The following is a 22,648-nucleotide window of genomic DNA, read 5'->3' as shown; positions in this document are numbered from 1 at the left end:
GGAACTGAGGGGTTACAGTTCAACTTAAACAGCAGCTAGAGATTGTGCCTTTTTAGGACCTAATCATATAAACTTATTACGGTGATTTCAGTTTGGTTCTAAGGAAAGACACATCTGTATAATAAAAGAAGCATTACATTTCACTTCAGTGAAATGCGCTTTTCTTCACTGAATTCCAATCCTCTACAATAGTAGCATCAAGTCACACTCTAACCATGGCCACTAAGCTGTTCTAGCTACACCTCCAATCTCTGAGGAGTACTCCTGGCTCCTAGAGCACACAAATTCCAAAGTATAAGTGCATTTATGTGAGGGATTAATACCCCCAGATAACATAAGGGAGTAAACTGAAATTGGATAACATTTAGTTTCTCCAGTTGCACTTCATGGTACCTCCCAGGCTTCTTTCTGTTGGGATAAAATTATAATACTGATACTGACTGTAATACTGATACTGACAAGACTGTAAATGTTTCCCTTTTTATTTTTTCTTCTTAGACAAACACCTGTTGGTCTAGAAAATAAGGAAATCACTGGAGTTAATCTTGGTATTGTTTCTGTTGGGCTACAAAGCAATTTCAAACTAGAACAAAAAAATTTGAATAGACATTTCCACTTTAATTATCAGAACCACAGGCAGCTAAACACGAAGATGAAATAGTTATTTTGTCAGTAATAGAAACACTACAATCCTTATAATGGTCTACACTTGGCTTCAGATTAAATGCTTTCAACAGAGTCAGTGACAAGTGGGTGTATGCAACCATGCTCTTCAGCTGGCTTCAGTATTTGCACTTAACTACCCCTAGAGAGTTGCTGCAATTACCCAGGCAATGCACTGGGTTACCAGTACATGACAGAAGAATGCATGAGGAGAGAAACATTGGACACTTTTGGCATCAGTGCCTTGGGTTTTGTTTTCCCTTTTAAGAATCGTTCCAAAATTTTTTCATCTATTTGGACATTGTAGGAAGACAGCAGAGAGCCGTCAGCATTTACGTGGTCTGATGCAGGGCCAAAATACAAAGAGGGAGATTGCCAGCCTCAGAGAGAACAACATTCATGCTCTATACAGTAGCCAGCACAGGCTAAGAAGGTTGAGTTAAGAATGTGTGTGCAGTCAGGAGTAACATTAGGATCAAAATCTTAATGGGGAAGTGGGAGGAAGGAGAGGGAGAAGACTGGAAAAAAAAAAGGAGATGCTTCAACTAAAATGAGTGTCCACAGGAGGCAGCTATTGCAAAATGTCTGCTGCAAGATGTTTTATTCCACTTAATTTTCCAGTGTAATTAAATCCAGAGGATAAGTGGGAGGGGAGGCGGAAAGAACAGTTCCTCTACTCCCCATTAATTATGCTCTTAAGAGCTACCAAGTCTGAGAAAAAAGAAAGGGTTGGCTGATGTAGTGTTTTCTTCATTTAAAACATCAGAGGAATTGACTTTTATCCAAAAAGAAGCAAGGTCTAGTCTTTATGGAAAAAACATCCCTTTGAAAAAAAATTACTTCCACAAAATCTCTCAGAATACAATTTTCCCTCATTTTAAGACTACCTGTTTCCTGGCACACATCATTCAAGCCATAACTAGATACCAGTGTTGAGCATCTGGGAGAGATGCCATTTCCTTTTGTTTGTGAGCAGAAAAGCACACATCAAAACATAAACAAAACCAGACTTTCTTATTTGAACACACACCCTTCCAGCCACTGCCTTGTCTAGTTGAAAGGAATGTCAACAAACTGTGTTTATAATACAAGGAAGAACATGAAAGCTCCCCTGAAATTTTATTTAGTAAACTAAACAAGAAGATAAATGCTGGAAGCACACGTTACACCTTTAACAGAAATGGGCATGACATGAAGAAGTTTCACATGTAGTCCTGGATTTCCGTATGCAAAACAACTCAAATAGAGTAAGAATGAAGTACCCTGTGCTGAGGAGCAGGTAGGTGGACATCAGGGAGAGCAATATGCTGAACAGTCTCTCAAAGAGAAACGTGGGGCTCAGTAGCAGCAACACTGGGGAAAAAACTGCAATAAGAAGAAGAGATCCATCAGTCATATCGTGCAAAACATTTCATCCTCAGTGACAAGATAACTTTCCTCAAATCTTGACATTTTATGTACAGAAATTCTATACAGATCATATATGACCCTCTATTTTCAAAACTTACTTTTGCTAAAGAAAATACAATGTTTGGAATGCTTCACATTCATCAAAAGTAATTTCAGTTCTGTATCATTTTAATTCCCTGTCTTTCCATGTCACAGCCTTTATAATTTCTCATGAACTGATGTTACTAAGTTTTTAAGATGATGCAGAAGCCTTACCCTAAAATCCAGTCAAACCTGACTGTTCAATACTACTCTGAAAACCACTTACCATGGCCCTGAGGACCTCTGGCAGCTCAAAAACTGCAGTGACAAAGCCACTGCTCCACTAGATTAGAACCATAGAAAGGCTTGGGTTGGAAGGGACCTTAGAGATTACCTAGTTCCAAACCCCCTGCCATGGGCAGGGACACCTTCCACTAGGACCAGGTTGCTCAAAGCCCCATCCAACCTGGCCTTCTATTCTTTGTAATTAGATTAGGAACTGGGCTACTGCAAAAGTGAGTAAAGAGGAAGAAAAACATGAAAGATGGCCGTGCTTGAAAAAGGGAAAGGGAGAAGGACAAGCATTGCTGTGACCTAATCTTTAAACCTGTTTTTCTAAATATGAAAATTGCATGTCTATAAAAAGTATGCTGACAAATAACATTAATGTGATTCTTCACTGCAGTATAGGAACTTCACATTACTGAATCATTCAAAGGTTGCATCAACAGTAAGTCAAAATTAATAATCACTCTAAGGAACACAAAACCATAAGATATGGAAAGTACTCCCTTGTGATTATCATCATTGTATACATTAGTATTTATAGTAAACATAACAAGGAAAGAGAGGTGAGGAGGTTTCTTAGTCCTGTGGGTCAGTATGTTTTATTTCCTGGCTTTCAGTCTTGGCCACTGCTACAATTACAGAATAAGTGACATCAAGGGGCTCCAAAAAGTCCCAATTCAAGGAGGGACTCCAAGGACCTCACTGAAAGAACAGTTGGAAATAAAATTCAGCATGGAAACTGGCCCCTGTAAATGACACTGAACATATCAAATGTGTATCACTCTGAGTGCAATCACAGATGATGAGAACAGATGAGTGGCTAGTAGGTGATTATTAGTCTTTCTCTTCCATCTGTGATGCAATACATCAGATATTAATCATAAAACAACCTGTAGGTTTCTGGCTGACCTACACAAACCTCTTTATATGACCCCTGCACACAGTTGTGACACCAAATTCCTCAAAATTTAGCAAGTTTCTATGATAAATTCCCACAGATGAAAATTTTAAGATATAATATACATTCATTTAGAAATGTCTGCTAATATCAAGAAGGTTCTGAAGAACATGGGAAGCAGCTGAATTAACGTTACACCTCCTGGTTTTGCAGCTATCTTTGCAGTTAAGTACACTGTATGAGCCATACAGTGTTACAGCTAAAGCCACTTGGACACAGGCCTGCAGGAACCCAGCCATCACTAATTCATTTGCCTGGTTCCTTAAATATCAGTGTTTCTCAAAAAAAAAAAAAAAAATAGGTCAAAGTTAGAATTTAAATAGTTAGGCTTCATATTAATCAGGATAAATAGCTGAAAAGGGGGGCAAAAATTCCCTAGAAAACTTCTGAAGTATTATTATGATCCTGACACAGAAATAAAACAGTATTATTATGAACAAACACTGTTAACTGTGTTTCTAGTTCTATAAATAGACAGAGATGCAAAATGAGAGTTCACTAAAAGTGCCATTTTTCCACAATTATGCAAAAAGACAAAGAGGAGTTGGACCACCTGTAATCCCACCAACCTTAGAAAAGCTACAGTAGAGCTTGATACCTTAATTCTTATGGTATCCCATTTGTGGTACACACTGGCAACAAGGCAGGTGCTAGTTATGGTTATGGTAATGACAAGGCATTTCTCTCCAAGAGAAGCATTGAGGATATTTTGGATGCCTTAGTGTTTTACCTGCTTATTTCTGTGTTTAATTATGGAAAGCAATTTCAGCAAGCACACAAAACTCCTATCTTGTATATCATATTCACTTAGAATGATTACTTCCAGTCTGAAAGACTTTGCTAAAATATTCACTACTTCTGTGGCAGCAGGTAGATATTTTGAGGACCTACAGTTTGCTTCACAGTTAGCTTTATTTTTATCATCACCCACAACAAAGAGAATTTCTAATATACTTTTTCCTCATAACTCTAAACCTCTTTGACTGCCTGAATCATCCCTTAGATGAAAAATGTTTCTCTTTCATCCTTACACAGAAGAGAAATATAACCTTTACACTCAATTCCTGCTCCAGTAAGCCAAGCAGGACTTCATTGATTTCATTGACTTTACAACTGTGAGAAATTCATCCACACAGAGATCCCCATTTAGCTTAGCAGGCTACAAAGAGTTAGGGGAGCATGATGGAAAGGAAAATGCTCTGAAAAAAAATGCATTACTAAGAAAGCATTGCTCACACACAATGGTAACAATCATTGAACTTAATCGTGAATCCATTTGCTGAAACAGAAGCAGGATTGCTAAAACTGACAAGATCTGCTTAAGTTAAAACAATGTCATCAGTACACGAATGAACAAGACAACCAGCAAGTAGGTAACATGGGCCAAAGTTCTTTCATTGAGCTATGTTTAAACTCCTGATCTCAACTTGTAGCAAAAAGCTGCTACCAAACTTTATATGGGATATGTTTAGCTCTAAAACAAATCCCACATTTCAGATCACTCAAGGATAAACAATGATTAACACTGTCTAATGGAGTCCTATAGAAATTATTTTATATCTGAAATATGAAGGGTATTGCTTCACTGCATTCCAGAACTCCAGTAACAATTCCATTTGCTCTGTTTAATCACACTAAGATTTCTGAGTGGTGAAAAATTCATAGACTTGAAAATTGCTTTTTTCTTTAATAATTATATACTAACAGATATCAAAATACACTATCATCATTATTTCACAGGTATTTTGCAAAGCAGCTCTCAAAAATCACTTCCACAAGGGTCACTGCCATCTCCTGCAGCTTCAAGTTTACACTGAATTACAGCAATAACCTTTAGTCATTTTGCCGTGCTCAACTGGATTTATGGCAAAACATCTCAGATCACCCATATCTGGCTCCAAGTGAAACGAAAAGGGAATTTATGCCATTATATCCCTAAAAATGGTCTTCAAAATATTCAGAACAGTCAAAATAAAAGATAAAGCTATTTGTTAATCAAAGGTATTTTCATTTTCTCACAAATTTACAAAGGAATAATATTTAGAAGACTAACACGTTTCTCAAAAAAACTCAGTTAGGAAAGCAAACATACAGAAGAACTATCAGCAGTCAGATAAAGGAAAATAAGATGTTAATGAAAACATGACATCATCCCCCACCCAATCCAAGACTCTACAAACTGCCAGTATAAAAGGCTGAGAGGGAAGATTTTCTTACCGAGCGTCATCCAGCTAATAATTTGATTCATTACAGGTAATCCCTGTTTGATCTTAAGACTGTTATGGGTACTGCCCACAACATATGTCGAAAGTGCAACACTGAACATCTAGAAAGAAGAAATCGGGCAATGAAATACAAAATTAATGCATGGATCTCTGCCATTCCATCCTGAATATGTAAATATACTTTAGAGTTGCATAAACACCTCATCTGAATCACCATAAGAACAGGAAGTCAAAGACAGTGTCAAAATTCATAACTTTTTATAACTTACAATTATTGGCTTTTTAAAACTTCCCTCTAGATTACTTTTTATTAGCATTCTTATTATTTATTTGTGCTATTTTAAAATAGTACACACACATGACCTGGACCACTGATTTGACATGCTATGCTCTTTGTCAAGAGTAACTATTTAAACACTCCTGCAAACCACAGAAAACACACACCCCCAGTCCTTCAAGGGGCACTTGTCCTCAAATAGCAGCCACAAAGAACAAGCAGAGCCTTTGGCTTTGCTGCAGAATCAGGTACAGGGAGAAGGGAAAGGCTCCTGGAAGAAGAGAAGCAGCAGCAGAACAAATCGGAGGTAGTTTTTAAGAGACAGAAAGAAGCTGTTGAGTTTTTTGCCTCCCGACCGAATTGACTGAACCACTTCAAGCAGAGCCCTCTGCCTTGCAGAAGCAGAGAAGTTGGAGAGGTATTTTCTTTGACTAATTCAAGAGACATCATTCAGTCATCTAGTACATGCAAAAAACCTTTCAAAAATTACCCCATGAGTCAGTTATTTTTGAAAGGTGACAATTATCCAAGAAAATGCTTGAGCCAAGTTTTCAATTACTGCTATTTATTCACAACTCTGCAGTTCCACTAAAAGGCAAATCAAGCATGCACAATACTTTGCAAACATGCGCTTTAAAACCGCGTTACAAGATGTAATTGCAATCGTGGCTTTTTAAGGCACAGCAACTACACCATTCACATCCATCACTTTGTACCATATGAATAGCTGCTATTTCCCTGCTAGACTGCAGTGATACCTTAGTGGGATCAGCCCAGACGATACATTTAGCATCAGCATTCTTTGTTGACAAGTTTCACAGGTGCTCAGTATCTGCTGCTTCTATTTAATTTCAGGCCACAAGAACACGTACCTTGTATTTCTCTGTGACATCAATAAACTAGGTCACAACATTAGGCATCCAAAAGCTCAGGGAATAGGATCTTTTAGACTTCCGATGTTTATTTTGGATACTTTTGCTGTATTCGGGCCCTTTGATATATCTTATTAAGTTCTTTTTGGTGTCATGAGCTCTGGTAATTCCTCTGATATCCCCTAGACACTGGTGAAGTCACTTTGCACTGACTTTGTGTCACCCTCCGTAATATATCCTGTGCCTTGGAAGATTTGTGATGGCCTGGGAACATTAGTAAGCACAATGTACTGCTGCTAAATCTATGCCAGTGTCCAGGGAAGGGCTCAGCAGGTGCTTTTGAGAATCTGTGTTCACATTCAAACTGCTCTTGGCTTCCACCAACACCTTCAGGACTGTGGAACTGAGCGGAAGAAACTTGGAGATGCAAGCAGAGATCTCCAGCTAAGCATCTGTCTCCCATCATCCTTCATAACCCTCTCTGATGTTCAGAGATAATTCCTGAACAACTAAAGAGCAGGTCTCAGATACCCATACCTTTAGGTCACAGCTACAAAGAAGAAACTAAGGGTGACACCCTTGGAGTGTCAACACTCCAACACTGCCAGCTGCTCTGGCTGCGAGCTCTCCTAAGCATTGAACATCGTAAGGACCCACAGGAAGAATGGCAGGAAAACCAGCATCATCAGCTGTGCACAAGGCTGGTTCAAAACACCCTTTCTGTCCCCTGGTTCCACCAGAATGACATGGATTCCTAATGTTCACTTCTATTTCAAACACCACGTAGATGCTGCACTTAGCAACATGGTTTAGTGGTGATCTTGGCAGTGTTAGGTTAATGGCTGGACTTGATCTTACAGGTCTTTTCCAACCAAAATTATTCTATAATTCTAATTTAGAGGAGGAAACTAATAAATTGACCACCTTGGACACACATGAAGTCCAAGCATCCTGGGAATAATAACTTGGTCCAACATTATCAACCAATGAAAACAGCATGTTTTCGGTAGTGTGGCAGAAACTGGACATCACCTATGAAACAGATGGCAAAGAGAAATCGGTGCTCTCTCCAGCAAAAATTAAGTTATACAGTAAGCACTGCAGCAGTCTAGCTAATGGATTATGAATGACTCCTGTTTTCATCCTTACTGAAGCCTTAATGACCTCTCAGAGATCACAGAATCAAAGAACTATTTAGGCTGGCTTAGGCTTAACTCATCAGTGACCCCAAACATTAAGTAACAGCGTTATCAGAGGAAGGCATAACCTTTGATGGCTGCCTCCAAACACCACTTATGGGGGACCTGCAAAACCTACTTTTAAGAAATCCCTTGTCAGATGCAGAGCAGGAATCTAATTGAGTGTGCTTATCTATTTGAATGCCAGTGGCCTGATCACCATTTGTTGCAGCAAAATAGTTATTTTCCCCTGATTAGGGGATTCATCTCACCTTTAAAACTGGGAGTTGTAATCAAAATTCAGGATCTCAAAATGAGCATTTTTAAAGATTACCCCTTCCTGTTCCCACTGAAAAGTCCAACTCAGAGGAAAATATAATAGTAGAATTAGGGAATTCCACTGACTAAAAATACCAGTATTCTGACAAGCATTTTCCTTTTGTATTCCTGTACATTTCTAAGCAACCAAATGTAACCTAACCTCAAAATAAGACCTTTATTTAGAAACACGTATAATGCCTCTGTAATGTCCTTTTATCCCTCTACATCTGAATAATCTCACCTCCCAATCCTTTCCAAAATGTGAAGGGTGGATCCCATATTTTCCATTCCCAATTAAGGTACTGAAACAAAAATCTAATAAATACTATTAATTACATGTCACTATTGTAAAATATCTAGTGATTAAGGGGCAACTTGAGGAACTTTATGATCTTAAAAGTTGGGAGGAAAATGAAGATGTTACTTCCAGAATAAGCAGGCAGAAGATTTTCATCTAATTATCACTCTGTGAGTGAATTTCCTGATTCTTTAACTATGCTCAAGAATAGTCTGGCATTACTTTTTTACTACAGATCAATTTCTTCATCATCATGAGATGCTGCAGCAGTTGTGTGGTGAATTCAGGTAGGCCAGCCACCTACTGGGCTGCTCCCTCACTTCCCCACCCAGTGTAAACTTTTTTCAGGCATTCCAGCAAGAAATCCATTGCCAAGTGGATACTGGAAATTTATGTTCTAAATGCTTAGGAAAGGAACTGACATTTCTTTTCCACATGTAAGCTAAAAAGATTAAGAGACATGACCACCATATTTTACACGCATTCATGCTGAGCTAAAGTCATTTTAAGCATTCATTACTCCTTCCCTTCCTCCTTTCAACCAATTTGAGCTCCATACCTAAATCACTGATATAATGAGTGCATTGCTTTGCTCAGCAAGAAACTAAATCATAAAAGATAAAGCTGGTCCTGAAATAAAACTACTATCTTCTAATAGGTTGAGGGGGGGAAAAGAAAAAAAAGAGGACAGCAGACACGCAAGATATTACTGGAATCTTAAAGCTCTCTAGAACTTAATTAGCTCCAAGCATGAAAATAACCTACCTATTTCACAAAGGTATAATTCACCTGAAAGAAGACTTTACCAACAGAAAACCAACGCAGTATCAGTTTCACATTGTTTTTCTACAGTCAGAAACAAGTTCAGCCCCCTGAAACAGCAAGCCTTGGTGTACATATGCAACTACTGCAAAGGTCACTGGAAGAGACATACATGCACCAAAGATGGGACAAACTCTCAAACTCTCCAAGCAGAGCATCAAAATCTATATGCACATCGATATACCAAGCAATATAGTTATGCGCAGGATGGCCTTTTGAGAACACGGCATGATGATGTTTAAATATGTGCACATGGTCCTCTTGAAATACCCAAAGAGAAAACTCTTAGGAATAATCATTTTTTTCTTGAAAATAGTGGCCTTGGTAGACATATGTTCCCAGAAAGTAAATAAAAATTTGCACATAAAAACCCTCTAACATTCAAAATTACTGAAAAGTAACAACTGACCTGATAAAAATATACTTTCAGATCTTCATTATCTTTGTATTTATTTTCACTTTTACAAAGAGACGCCAACGAGAAGAAAGATATCAAGATGGTCAGCAAACCAGCTGCTATTCTGCAAAAACAAACAAAAGAACAATAAAATCTCAGAAAACACCATCAAAAATTTCTTTTGCTACTGTACGCTGTCTTGTTGCACTTGACATCCCACACCAGATTCAACCCCAGGAGCTCTTTGGCTTTCCTAATCTGCCTTGAGTATTCAGTGTCTCCACTGGATTATCTAGCCCTGCTCTAACCTCCATGTTTCCTTTACGACTGTGCTGAGTCAGGAGCTCTCTGTTCCAACCATACAAGTTTTATTAATGTACTGAAAAGCCCTGACTTAACAGTACCACTGCCCAAGAACAGAAACACCTATTTCTCCCTGGCTTTCTGATTTCTCCCTCTTGTATGTTCAAGCATCAACTTATCTGTAACATTCTGAAGTGTCACATATATTTTTAATTGCTGCTTCAAACCTTTTCAGCTTCAAAACTCCCTTGAAAAGTTTCAGACAAACACAGTGTTTCAAAGTTACAATGTTTCATCAGAAGAATAAATAGAAAGATGTACAGCCTGGGCAAGGTGAATATAAAGAGGTGTCAGAGAGGAAAATCTGTAGGTAATTTAATTCCATTTTGATTTCTAAGCTGTGCACATATGTTCTAAAGAACAGAAAATCCTCAGTTTGGACCAGCAGAAGTACACACATGTGTATATACAGCTGAGAGGCTGTAACACAGTCAAAGCAAATCTGTGCTGAATATTTCTAGTGTGCCCAAGGATCAAGACTAAGAAAGGTTTTCAACAGATAAATTTAAAACACAGTGGAAAATTGAGGCAGAATGTCAATAATCCTGGAAATATCTGGGCTCATAATTCTACCTGCAATCATATATTACTGCTCAAATCCCGTGTTTTACTGAGGATTGGCTCTGCTGAGGCACAGCATCTTCTACCAGCCAGCAGGAGCCATTGCACCCTAGGGTAAATTCACTTTTTTGCAGTAACTACAAAGAGACCACAAGCCTAACCCTTCAGGCCAACCACCTGGATTGCATCCAGATATGAGAGAATGCTCCTATGACCAAACAGTGGCTCACAAGTGGAGAGGGACAGATAACAAAGATGAACTAGAAAAACAGTAAAAAACAACAACTGTAGAAAATCAAACAATACTAGAAAAGAAAACTCAGGACAGAGAAGCAGAAGTGGAAAAAAGAGACACAGGAAACATAGAGGAAGAAGAGAGCTCTGCCTATCCTGTTTATTTCCCTGAATATCTCATTAGGTACAGTGTGCTATTCAAAGACAGATTATTTGAAATTCAGTGGACAAGTTCTGAAAGATGCTGTTGAAAGTATATTGCTTTTGACTAAATTCTTATTCACATAGGATAGTGCTGTTGACCATATTTGCATCCCACTGAAGCTTCTCCTTTAATGGTCTCCTTTATTTTCCTGTAAAATGTGAACATTTTTCTATTGTGAGAAATGTTTCCCTTGACAAGAAATTACAGAATAACACAAAACCAAATGGATGTGGCAAAAGAATTAAAAGTCTATTCTCATTCTCATTAGTGAATAACTGAGGTCCCTATAATCATGTTATTTAAATTCTGAATTTCAACTCCTGTCTCAGCCAGCTTTCCATAATACAATTCCTCACAAATACCAAAAGACAGCCTAAATTTTGAATCAAAGAGGGAATAAAAAATTTAAAGAACAAGATGAGATTCTTACACCAGAGGAATGTTTGGTTCTCTTCCTACAACAGGCATTAATGGAAATATTGCCAGGATCACACACAGGAGAGTCCAGATCAATGCTTTTGTCTAGAAGAAGAAGGAGGTCATGTGGACAGACAATTGTCTAATCATAAAGAAATACTTCTGTGAACTACTAACAGCTACTAGCATCTCCCATACAGCAGTTAATTAATCAACACAAAGAGAATACTCTGAGAATATGGTACCATTATCCAGTCCTTGCATCTATGAGCCATTTGATTTAGCTATCATAATCATCTAAGTAGTTCTTGAAACTCTTTGCTAGGAGGAAAAAAACCAAAAAACTATCCCAGGTGTTTTATTTAACTAAAAACATTAAGAGCTCTATAATTTAAATTTTTCAAGCTCAAGTAAAATTCATATTCATGCTACAAAACATCATCTGTGCATATCCAGCTTTAAGACAAGTTACTTGATTTCTCAACTAGAACAAAAAATTGTAAAATACAAGCCTCCATCTTGGCAGTTCTTGGAGAGCAAGACTTAGCAATTTGACTCCTTTTCTCTATCCTAGAACCCTAAGTTTTCAGTATCCCCTGAAATAAGAGACATTGGAATCAATTAATGGAAGTAATGTCTCTTAAATTAAATATTGTGCCACTTCATGAAAGTGGACATTTTTTCCTAGGAAAAGCAATACAGAAATTTGCCTCTGAGGAACAATGTGTCCCAGCTGATTGCAGACAATAATGAGTTGACAACTGCCTTTCCATTACCTTCAATATTTTTTTTCTAATAAATGATCATATTAGTTAAACGGTGACACTTTCACCAGTCGTACATGTCAACACCACAGTCCACTGCAACAGTTTGATAAATGATGTGCATTTCATATGATTGAGTCAAGCATTTTTTAGTCATCAACAACAGAAAACTGATAGCTAACCCAGAGTTACTCCAAAACTCTAAAGCACTCATTACTTCTCACATATAACAGATCTATCCAGATCATATTAAATTCCCTTGCTTTGCTACATGCAGCTTATGACAGAGATCGGAAAAAGAGCATAACTGAATAACAATCTAAAGCAGCATTCCAAAGCATCCCAACATCCTAAGATGCAATCCAACTGTTCACCAAAGCAATACAATACCTTAGCTTGAATCCACAGCTGTGTGATCACTGGCCAGCCAGCAAACACAAGAAGGCCAACAGTAAGTGCAGAGCGGTAGAAAAAGCTGAAGACCTAATTAAAAAAAATCCAAGAGAGGACTGAAAATCAAACACATTAATTCCTCAAAGAGGTAGAATACAAGAAATGAGACACCCTGTTGATACATAAGGATAAAATACTTACTAGTATTTCAATTCCCAGTATACAAACCAAGAGGAATCCTATAAATTGACCAATATGAAGTGACAAAACATTTGTAGCAAGGTCTTGAATGACAGGAATTCTGTTCAAAATGATAGAACAAGAAAACCTTCATTAAAAAAAAAAAACCCAGAAATAACATAGCATCTTACCTTTACAGGGCAAGGATGAGGTCAGAGCAGAAAAAAATTTAGAGGTATTGCTGGTCCTGCCTAGACCCCATGGTTGATAGCCAGATGATCCTTCTGCCCAGTTTTACTTGATAGAAAATCTACAATAAAATCCTCCAGCTTTTTTCCTCCCATATTTGGCACATCTTTGCCAATGTTTGGACAAGCTTCAGATTATTCACTACTCAAATTAGCTCTGAGTATATGAATATTTTTGGTTATGTTCTGCTTAATGTCTGTCATAACGGATGAAACATTCAGAAGCTTTAGAGAGAGAAAAACCTTCCTTGTTAGCTTTTCCTATGGTTTATGAGACAGCTCATTATCTAACTGCAGTTGGTCTCATTTTCTCTGAATAATACTGAGTTGGTATCTACAGATTGCCAGTAGATCAGGAAAGTAGGAATCAGAAGATAACAAGTATTTTTGGGCTTGGAGTAAAAGGAGGCCCAAACAAGACAAATATATTTCAATATGGGAGCACATTCCTCAGCATGACTAACATGTGTTCTCCAAAAGTAGCTGGTGTTCCACAGACTTGACACTTAGCAGGATCATTTTGCAAAATAAGTCAGCTGCTACAGGTATTTGGAAAGATTTTAGCACTTTTGCAACAGTTGCAAGAGTACTAAAATTATGTTTTTATGGAATTAGCATAATTTATTTTTGCTAATAGAAAAGAGATCTTCTAGAATTGGCAACTGTATCAGTCAGTTTGGACACTACTCATGTCAACTGAAATATAAACCAGAGTCCTTTGGAATGTCTCAGGAAACACTTAAGGAAGTTTTCTCCCAGATTTATGGGAAAAATTTAATTCTCTACAAGAAGGAAGTCCAGACTTGGTCTTCTAAGACAGTAGTAATAAATTGCATTCTTTACTTACTCTTTCACAACTGCATACCATACTGGCACTGGCAAGAGACAGTATATATAGTATGTCCAAGGACATGCTTGAATCAACAGGAAAAAAGCTATTATCATTCCAGCAGAGGCAAAACCATAGAAGAGAACAGTAGATTTCTGAAATACAAATGTTTGGACAAACATTCTTTTAACAGCAATAAAATGTTTTAAATTACACTCTATTTTCCATTTGTTAGTTACACAGTAAAACAAATGCTATTTTAACACAGCCACACAAGCTGCCATGTGTCTCTACATAACTCTAGACAAAGTCAGCCAGATTAAAAAAAACAACAGTAGGATTTGAAGATCTAATTCTAAATGTGTCTCTTCATAAGGTCCTGCAGTAAATTCTGCATGGGAAAGACATACTTGTACAATCTGGAAGCCCAATACATGCAATGTCATTTATGTTCAATGGATATTTGGAATCCATCTGAAGCCAGAGATGCTAAGGGGTTTGGGAAAAAGAAATCTCAAATTTAGATTCTAGAAACAGACTTGGAATATAACCCATTGAGTTCAAGTTCACAGCCTTACAGTCAAAGCATTTAATGAAAATTCCATCAGCACATTTCTTCCTCCTGCTTGAGACATTTGTAAGAGAACTAATTAAATTAAAATATTAAGCATTAACTCCTACCAGAAAAAAAACACTACTATTCAGGATCTAGGAACAGCTACAAAAGCAAGCTTGTGACCAGCCTTCCACAGGAGAAACTTCCTTCCTCAAAGAACCCACCATTTCAAAATACAACAGAGGACTAGTGTTGCATGGCCCTAAAAGGTAGCATAGCTACAACTCTGATGATATTTCATCTTAACCTACAGGTACTGCTTTGGGCTTTTCTTAGAAAAAAATAGATACAGGATTGGAATATTATGTACTCAAAGAAACACATTCTCAGACTGAGAACACTCTTAAGGAGAAACATCAAAGAGAAGGAAAATTTTCAAATGGGTTATCTCAGATAGGCAAGTCAGTCCTTAATCACCAGCAGAAATCCCTTGTTTGTGCAAAGAGAAGCATTAAACAGTCACTCTGCATCTGCCTTTTATCTGGTCATTGAACTATCCTTTCTTATTCAGGGACATTCCAATATCAGAAGAATTACTGGTAAGGGAAGATTATGTACAAGTTTTAAATAAACCATTTTATCTGTATGTATTACAACTTGACATAGCAAAGGTAGCTTTAGTGTAGGTAATGACAGACACTGCTTTCTTCTGCACATATGCTACTTTTTTGAAAGAGGTAGACAGATACACAACTGTGTTAAATATGCTGAGAAGAAGAGACAATCAGCTCACAGTTCACCTAGATGGATTAACATCTTTTCTGGCTCCCCCTCCCTGTAACTGATGTACAACTGCCTTGATCTAAAATGACAGCAAATGCAAGTTCTAAATTATTTTTAAAATAGAACTTTTGCTAAGATATACCATTAGACTAAGAAAATATATGCCATATAGAAAGCTGACCTAGAAGAATTTGGCTTTATTAGTTTTTAATTTTATGTATGCTAGCATATAGACAGAATGAATATGCATATATATGATATGCACACAGTATAATTTATCACTGAATGAGTAAGCACACACAATCAACATTTTATTCCATATAGCAACACAAATACTATGGAGTCCAATATAGTCAGTCATGCATTGAAAGTGGAAATGAGATTTGCAATTCTGTGAATATTTAAAATAAATCTAAAGGTTATATTTCTTGCTAGGCAAAACAACATCCTATACCAAAAGAAAAAAAAAGTGTTTTTTCATACGCAGCATAAGAAGCCAAAAACTTTTAAAGATGATATATACAGGATATGCAGTTTCATTACTCAGAGGCTTCTTGATTTTATAAGGGTGTGCTTTGCAGGAGACTATTTGTCAATGGTAGATTAGTCACTCAGCAAATTTCTTTAAGTTGCTCCAATATAAGCTATAAACCAAATAACTTCCATATATGAAGCATTAGCCTCACATTGTGATTGTCTAAGTATTTAGGAACACTAAAAAACATTCCTACAGAAAAGAGCCTCTTATGAAAACTGAAGAAAGATAAATTTTATAGACAAAGAATTAAGATACCTAGCTTTTTTTTCTGCCAGTGTCACTAGCCTAAAATTTGTCTTCAACAAGTAAAACCAATATAGGAAATTAAAATCTATGTCAACTAAGAATGCAAATTTTTCCTTAATGCAGTTATTAATATGCCTGATACTCAGCCTACTTATTGTAATGATTTTGTTTGTATCGAACATAATCCATGCATTCTGGATTATTTCCTCTCAGTTATTTGATGAAAGAACAACTAAATCATGCAGTACAGCACTTATGAATATTTTCCATTTTAATTTTGTTTCAGCATTTTCACTAAAGGTCAAGACTATCTCATTTCAGCCAGTAGTAAAAACTTCAAGACAGCACGATAGGAATTTTCTCAGAGTAATATACTGAAGGCAGTAAAGATGTTAAGTGAGTGCTCATTCTCACCTACATTACAAAATGAAACAATCCTTTTATTCTGAAACAAATTCTTGACGTTTGGGAGCATTTCCCCTCCCCATAAATGCTTTAACCCTTCTCTAGTGAAATGATAGCTTTTTGCCTATTCACCTTTTTAAGGTCCCTCTTTTCCTGATGAATGACTGAAAATAAATTCTTAGGATTTTATACTTTGTGGAAAATCAAACCATAATAATATAGTCAAAAAGAGCTTCCTTCATCTTTAATGCCCTCTGCACACTTGCAAATCACAAAGAGCAAGGGAGCACACTGTTCTGTGAAACCACAGCTCACCTTCTATCAAAACAGGCTATACATTTTAAAAATGCCATGATTGGACTGCACAGTTTCTGAGAACAGATGTAAAATTACCAAAGAGGGCAGGAATCAAATTATTTACATGCTGGGTGGGTTTTTTTGGCCTTACAGTGAAGAGACATCAGTGAAACTGGAAGCCTGAAATCTGTATTCTTCCAAACAATTATTATTACAACAGAGTACTGTTAATACTGAAAATTAAACCTGGTTAAACTAAACCCAGTTAAAGACAGACCCTTTAATAGTTTTCAATCACTATGTTTTCTCACACTTGCATTAGCATCTCAAATAGACAGCTGTAGGAAGAAAAACTGAAGAAGCACAATATTGCACACTCAGACTTACACATGTTAGGAATTCTGATCCTAATCAATGGACTTAACAGCAACATCACACAGGATTACAGCAGCTGGAAAACTCAACAGCTTGCCAGTTTCCATATTAAGTCAAAGGAAGTAGAAAGTATTCAATTTATCCTGCACAGCATGCATGTAATACTGAAAACTGATAGAAAAAAAAAAATAACTGAATGCTTCCAACCTACCTTTTTATTAGCTGAGACAGTCTTGGTCAAATTGGTATGGGCTTTGATAATGACCAAAATCACGTAAGTTGTCCAGCCCACAAAACTCACTGCAATACTCAGACCCAGGAATAATCTATCATACGTGTGGTAGTAGGACAAGCCTTCCAAAGCAAGGTTAATCAGGGTTTTGCACAGGGATACCTGGAGGCAGACAAAATATTTAAGTAATGTATTAGAAGAGAGTGAGCTCCCCATTCCACAAATCAACCTAACTGACAGCAACTGGCGCTCAAGCAGCTCCACTACTCCTGGCACATGTGTCCTCTCCATGCTCAGGGACAGTGTTTTGCCCAGCACCAACTGCTGGAGTGCACACTGCTTGGGACTCCTGCTGGATATCAAGTCAACCATCACCTGGATTTCACCATCCTCCCCGGCCACGACAGTGGTTAGAAGGTGAATGCCACACAGAGAGCACACCTGGAACACCACCTGCTACCAAGCATGCCATTTGGTTTTCCCACAGGCATTTGACTGTACATATTCCAGTGTAAGTTACTCCCTTAAAAAACAGTCATGTGCTCCTGAAGGCACAGGATTATGGATGCAGTTGAAATATGGTCACTCTCCACAGCCCGAAGTATTCCCTGCCTGGGTTTTGATGTCCTCCACTTCAATAAGTACCTGATACCACAAGCACCAGCAGTGAATTCAGAGACTAAACTGGAGTCCCAGATGCATTTACAGAGCAGCTGCTTGTAGCTCTCAGGATGTAAATAATTTGGAAACAAGAAGGGTTGTACATAGTCTATTCACAGGTCCCCTCACTCAATACCTCCACTGGGGAGACACCATAATAAAGGCCATGGGTTTTCCCACCATGCCATTTGGGTGTGCTGTGATTTACCCAAAGATGGGAAGCTCATCTGTGTCATTTGGAAGAGTACAGCAACAAGGTGAACATACACAACAAAGCTTTTTTATATGTGCAGGTATCCATTTGGCATTCAACAACAACCCAGGAAAAGGTACAGCAACTACTGAAGAGATCACAAGTCTGGCAGTGGGCAAACTCACCCCAAAAGACATCTATTCTATACAACTATGAGTGCATATTTGCAATGCAAAGAGTTGCAAGGTTCAGGCAAACAATCATCCACACCCCAGGTTCTGGGAATAAAAGAACCTTTCTGCATTGCAATACAGGATGCTGAGGATAACCAAGGCACAGGCACAGGTCTGAAGTGTGAGTGATCAAGAGTGAACTTGAACACCTGGAGCACTCAAACAAACAAGGAATAAAATTTACATATAAGCAACAATACGAAATCACAAGTTCTACTCCTGAAATGCATAAAACGTCTCCTATCAGTAAACGTGACAACTAAGTAGAAGTATTAGGAAACCAAAAAGAAAACCTTCTCCCACAGCAAAATAGATCAATTTATTTAAGTTGAACAGTTTCCAATTTACAAGAAAGCAAGTAAAAAGGCATAAAATAGATTTAGCTGTCCTGTGCACAAAATAGTAATTTATTACCCTAAGAATCACATGAGGAAAAAAGAACTGAACCCTAACACATAATGGAAGTCTTCCATGTGCATGGCAGGTTAAAGATAATCTTACATATTCAGTATTTTCATACTTTTTAACACAGAAGTCAATGGCCAAACTAAATCTGTTAAAATGAAAGACTTCTTGGTATAATTTAGCTCTACAAATTCTTTCTGTGAACATCAGAATACAAGCATTGGTGAATTGCATCCATCAAGTACCCCATCACACAGTGAGTGCTAGCAAATGCTTAGGAAAGTAATACTGGAACTGAGAAGCATAATTCTATGTATGGCTCCCAGTCTGACACACTGAAATGTGAAAGTAAAACCAAGCACAGCTGGTTCAGGTAGAAAAAAATGGATCAGGTAAAGCAGGATCCATGATGGAGCAAGATACCACACTTTTTTTCATGCAACTAGCAGTCTAAGTAGTGCAAACATGAACTACATTCCTCAGTTTATCTCTCAATTTACCCTTTTCAAGTGTGGAAAATAAAAACACACATTGTGTGTCATTATACTACGAAATAGTAACAAACAGTTTAAGTAGTATGAGAAAAAATACAGCAAGTCAGCATTATTTATTAGAATTTATATGAAAATGTAAAATTTTGAAGACTTACAGTGAGGTTTTGAGTTAATGAGATGTGTATCACAAGGAAAGAAAAAAGTTTTATTTCTCAGTTAATTGAAAGAAAAAACTATTTACATATAGCAAAAACAGACTTACCGCTTCATCGTACTTCTGCTGCTCAATATATAGTCTTATTTTTTTTAAAATGTTGATCTGTTCAGAAGCAGAAAGTGGTCTGTACAACAATATAAAGAGATATTAACATTTCTCCTTTTCATGAGAAGAAAAAATTAACTTTGCAATTAAAATAATTATTCTGTAATGAAACCAAAATATTCTGAACTTCATTAGAAGCAATTAGGTAACTGAGACTAATCAATTCCTCTGCATTCATCTTCACATGTGTCAATACAGCTGCTTTTTAACTTATTTAAAAATTGCTGCATTAATAGACATTTCTTTTATGTAGCTGATCCCATCTAATACTACTGAGAATTATCTCCCTTGTGATTATTGACCATGGCTCTGGACAGGAAGCATAGCACATAGAAAAACTAAGCAATTTAATTGATTTGAATATGGCTGTAAGCAGTTAATAACACAGCATTGAATGATTTGTTCTATGTTAACAGTAGATGATGCCTAAGAGTCTTTGAAAATTATGACTGTGTCTCCTGTTACTCAAGAAGCTATTAGCTGAGTCCCCAGAGCAGGGGATAACACAGTTACCTGGCTACACTGAGGTCAGTGATAAAAATCTCTTTGATTTTAATGAATCCGATCATCAACCTAAACAACTGCTACCATTCTTCCCTTACAGAAAGCAGTAACCAGGACAAACAAGCCAGTCAACCAAACTCCACCAAATGAAGGGAGAAGGAGCTGTTTCTCCTGTACCATTTTATTTCCACATTTAGGGACAGCAGCAGGCCTGAGAATTCCAGGCTTACCCTAGATAAGTTATAAGCCATGACACAGTCCCTGGCGCTCTTGGCACCACAGACAAACCACCATAGGCCACAGGTCTCTGACAGCCAGGGAATTCATACAGCAGTTTCCTTCACACCTTCCAGAATACGGCAGTGGCACAGCACCAGCTCTCAACGTCCGCAGCACAAGATGGCCCAGCTGCATGCACACCTACCTGCCTCTCTCCTGCTCCTTTACATGCCTCATTCACAACCACCAATCTCATGTTTCAGGCAGTGCCAAATCAGGTCACTCCCACCATTTAAATCAGCAGCAGCTGCCCATGTGGTCACTCAGCTGAACCAGGGGGCAGGTCTTGATTTCATGCAGCTGCTGCATGGAAGTGCTCATTCCTGCAGCTCCCAAACAGCCATGAATCACTTTTGCCTACAACCCAGTCAATAGGCTGATACAGCACTTAATAGATACATCAGTAATACATACACACCATCCTTTGAGCCATGAAGTACATTGCAAGTATTCTGTGCCTGAACAATCTGAATTTTTATTAGTAGTAACATCCTGGTATATTTTGATGCTATTTCATTAAGTTCAGAGCACAGCAGTATCATGCAGGAATTTTCCAAAACACTGAATAATTGGAACAGCAATTAATCTTACTTTTGGGAAGAGTATTAACTGTAGAGTAGTACTTGTATTAAGAAAATGTTTATCTCTTTCCAGTCTAGAAAAGAATTGAAGGGTGGTATGTATAAACAAGTAGGAAGAAAGAGGTCCCATGGAAAAGGAAAAAAGGAGAAAAAGATAATCACAAGGTCATGGTAAGAGTTTGATCACCTTAATTTTAGGGGGAAAACAGAGGATTTTAGAAACTAGACTTGAAAAATAGTAAAGTGAATGTTGGTTGTTTCTGCACCTTCATGATATGTCTCTATGGAAGCCAACCTTACATCTCCACAGGCTGAGGGCTAATTAGAAACAATTCTTAAAGGAGGCAAACCAGACCCCAAGCACTGCCTCAAGGAAATCTGTGGCTTTCAGACTTTGTTAAAATTTTTGTTTGGTAGGGAAAGGGAGCAAAACACGCATTCAAGGTGGGAGTTTCACCACGTGTAATAATAGGAGGAAAAACAGGAGGGAAAAAATAAAGGAGATAAAAAAAAAAAGGAGCAGATTAAAAAAATAGCTTTTAGGTAAGGATTTAAAAAAATATCTGGAATAAATATTCATAAGCTTTATTTAGGACTTTAACACATTCAAGATGTTCCTATGTTCCCTGTCTTACTTTTATTGTTTTACACATAGTGGTTTTCATTAATTGTATGCTTGTCATATTCAATGCAAATTTCTTCCAAGCCAAAATCATATTTTACTTCATATCTTTAGTCATTTAGCTACAATCCGCTTATTATCTTTTTATTCTCATTGAATCATTATATTACTAATGAACAATAGTCTTCACCTATTCCTTCTTAGAGGACGGCACCTAGGATCTCTATACATGGATGGTGTAACAGAATAAATGGGGTTTTCAAACTGTAAAATTTTGAGCAAGTCAAACACTGAAAGCAATTATTTTGTCAAATTGGATTACTATTGACAGGTGCATTGTTAATTTTCAATAGCTAACATCATAACACATATATTACCTTACTTCCATATATATATAATTTTCAAGAGGTTGAATTTACAATTGTCTAAGAATTGTTTTTGTAAAATTTATTAATTCCACCAGAAATTAAGGACTATTCATATATAACTATGAAAATGCAAGGAATGATCATTATCTTAAGATATTTTTTATCTCTGTATTAAACAAAAAGCAAAGAAGTGATTAAAGAGATTTTGTATTTTATACCAGTCTAAAAAAGGTTACCAAATATGCTGATAATCCCTCAATTCAAGAATGGGCATAGTTCTCTAAAAGCAATTTATCATCCATTGAGGACACTGATTCACTTCCTGAAGCTGACAAAGTAGATGAGAGATTTAAAAGAAATCTAGATGTAGCAGAAAGCATAAAGAGACAAAGATGAGCCATGAAGAGAAGTGGAAAATTGCCTATGAAAAAAACCCATGGACTTTAGAAATGGTGGTTCTATAAAATCTACAAGACTTACAAAACCACACGGAAAATTTCAATCTGAGAAATTAAAGCTTGAACTGTTCATAGCACCACTTGATTTTCACTTAAACTATTTTAAAGGTCTCCAGCAGAAGACTGTTAGGAAATAATAAACTGATAAGAGTTGTTCCCTGTGTTCTACTGTA

The 22,648-nt window shown here is 37.2% G+C and overlaps 1 protein-coding gene across 3 annotated transcripts in view; it reads right to left on the bottom strand.

The window, feature by feature from the left end:
* PIGN (phosphatidylinositol glycan anchor biosynthesis class N) overlaps positions 1-22,648 on the bottom strand; it is a 99,267-nt gene that overhangs the window by 21,769 nt on the left and 54,850 nt on the right. For all 3 annotated transcript variants that reach the window (XM_053947438.1, XM_053947455.1, XM_053947447.1), the window contains 9 exons: positions 19,604-19,682; positions 17,336-17,518; positions 13,943-14,079; positions 12,869-12,968; positions 12,665-12,757; positions 11,524-11,615; positions 9,743-9,854; positions 5,558-5,666; positions 1,926-2,028 (listed from right to left, as the gene is read on the bottom strand). In XM_053947438.1, the coding sequence (XP_053803413.1) occupies positions 1,926-2,028; positions 5,558-5,666; positions 9,743-9,854; positions 11,524-11,615; positions 12,665-12,757; positions 12,869-12,968; positions 13,943-14,079; positions 17,336-17,518; positions 19,604-19,682 (1,008 nt within the window). The remainder of the gene's footprint in view (positions 1-1,925; positions 2,029-5,557; positions 5,667-9,742; positions 9,855-11,523; positions 11,616-12,664; positions 12,758-12,868; positions 12,969-13,942; positions 14,080-17,335; positions 17,519-19,603; positions 19,683-22,648) is intronic.

The sequence above is a fragment of the Vidua chalybeata genome, chromosome 1 (genome assembly GCF_026979565.1).
Source record: "Vidua chalybeata isolate OUT-0048 chromosome 1, bVidCha1 merged haplotype, whole genome shotgun sequence".
In the NCBI taxonomy this organism is placed as follows: Eukaryota; Metazoa; Chordata; class Aves; order Passeriformes; family Viduidae; genus Vidua; species Vidua chalybeata.
This window is presented reverse-complemented; position numbering and strand designations above follow the sequence as displayed.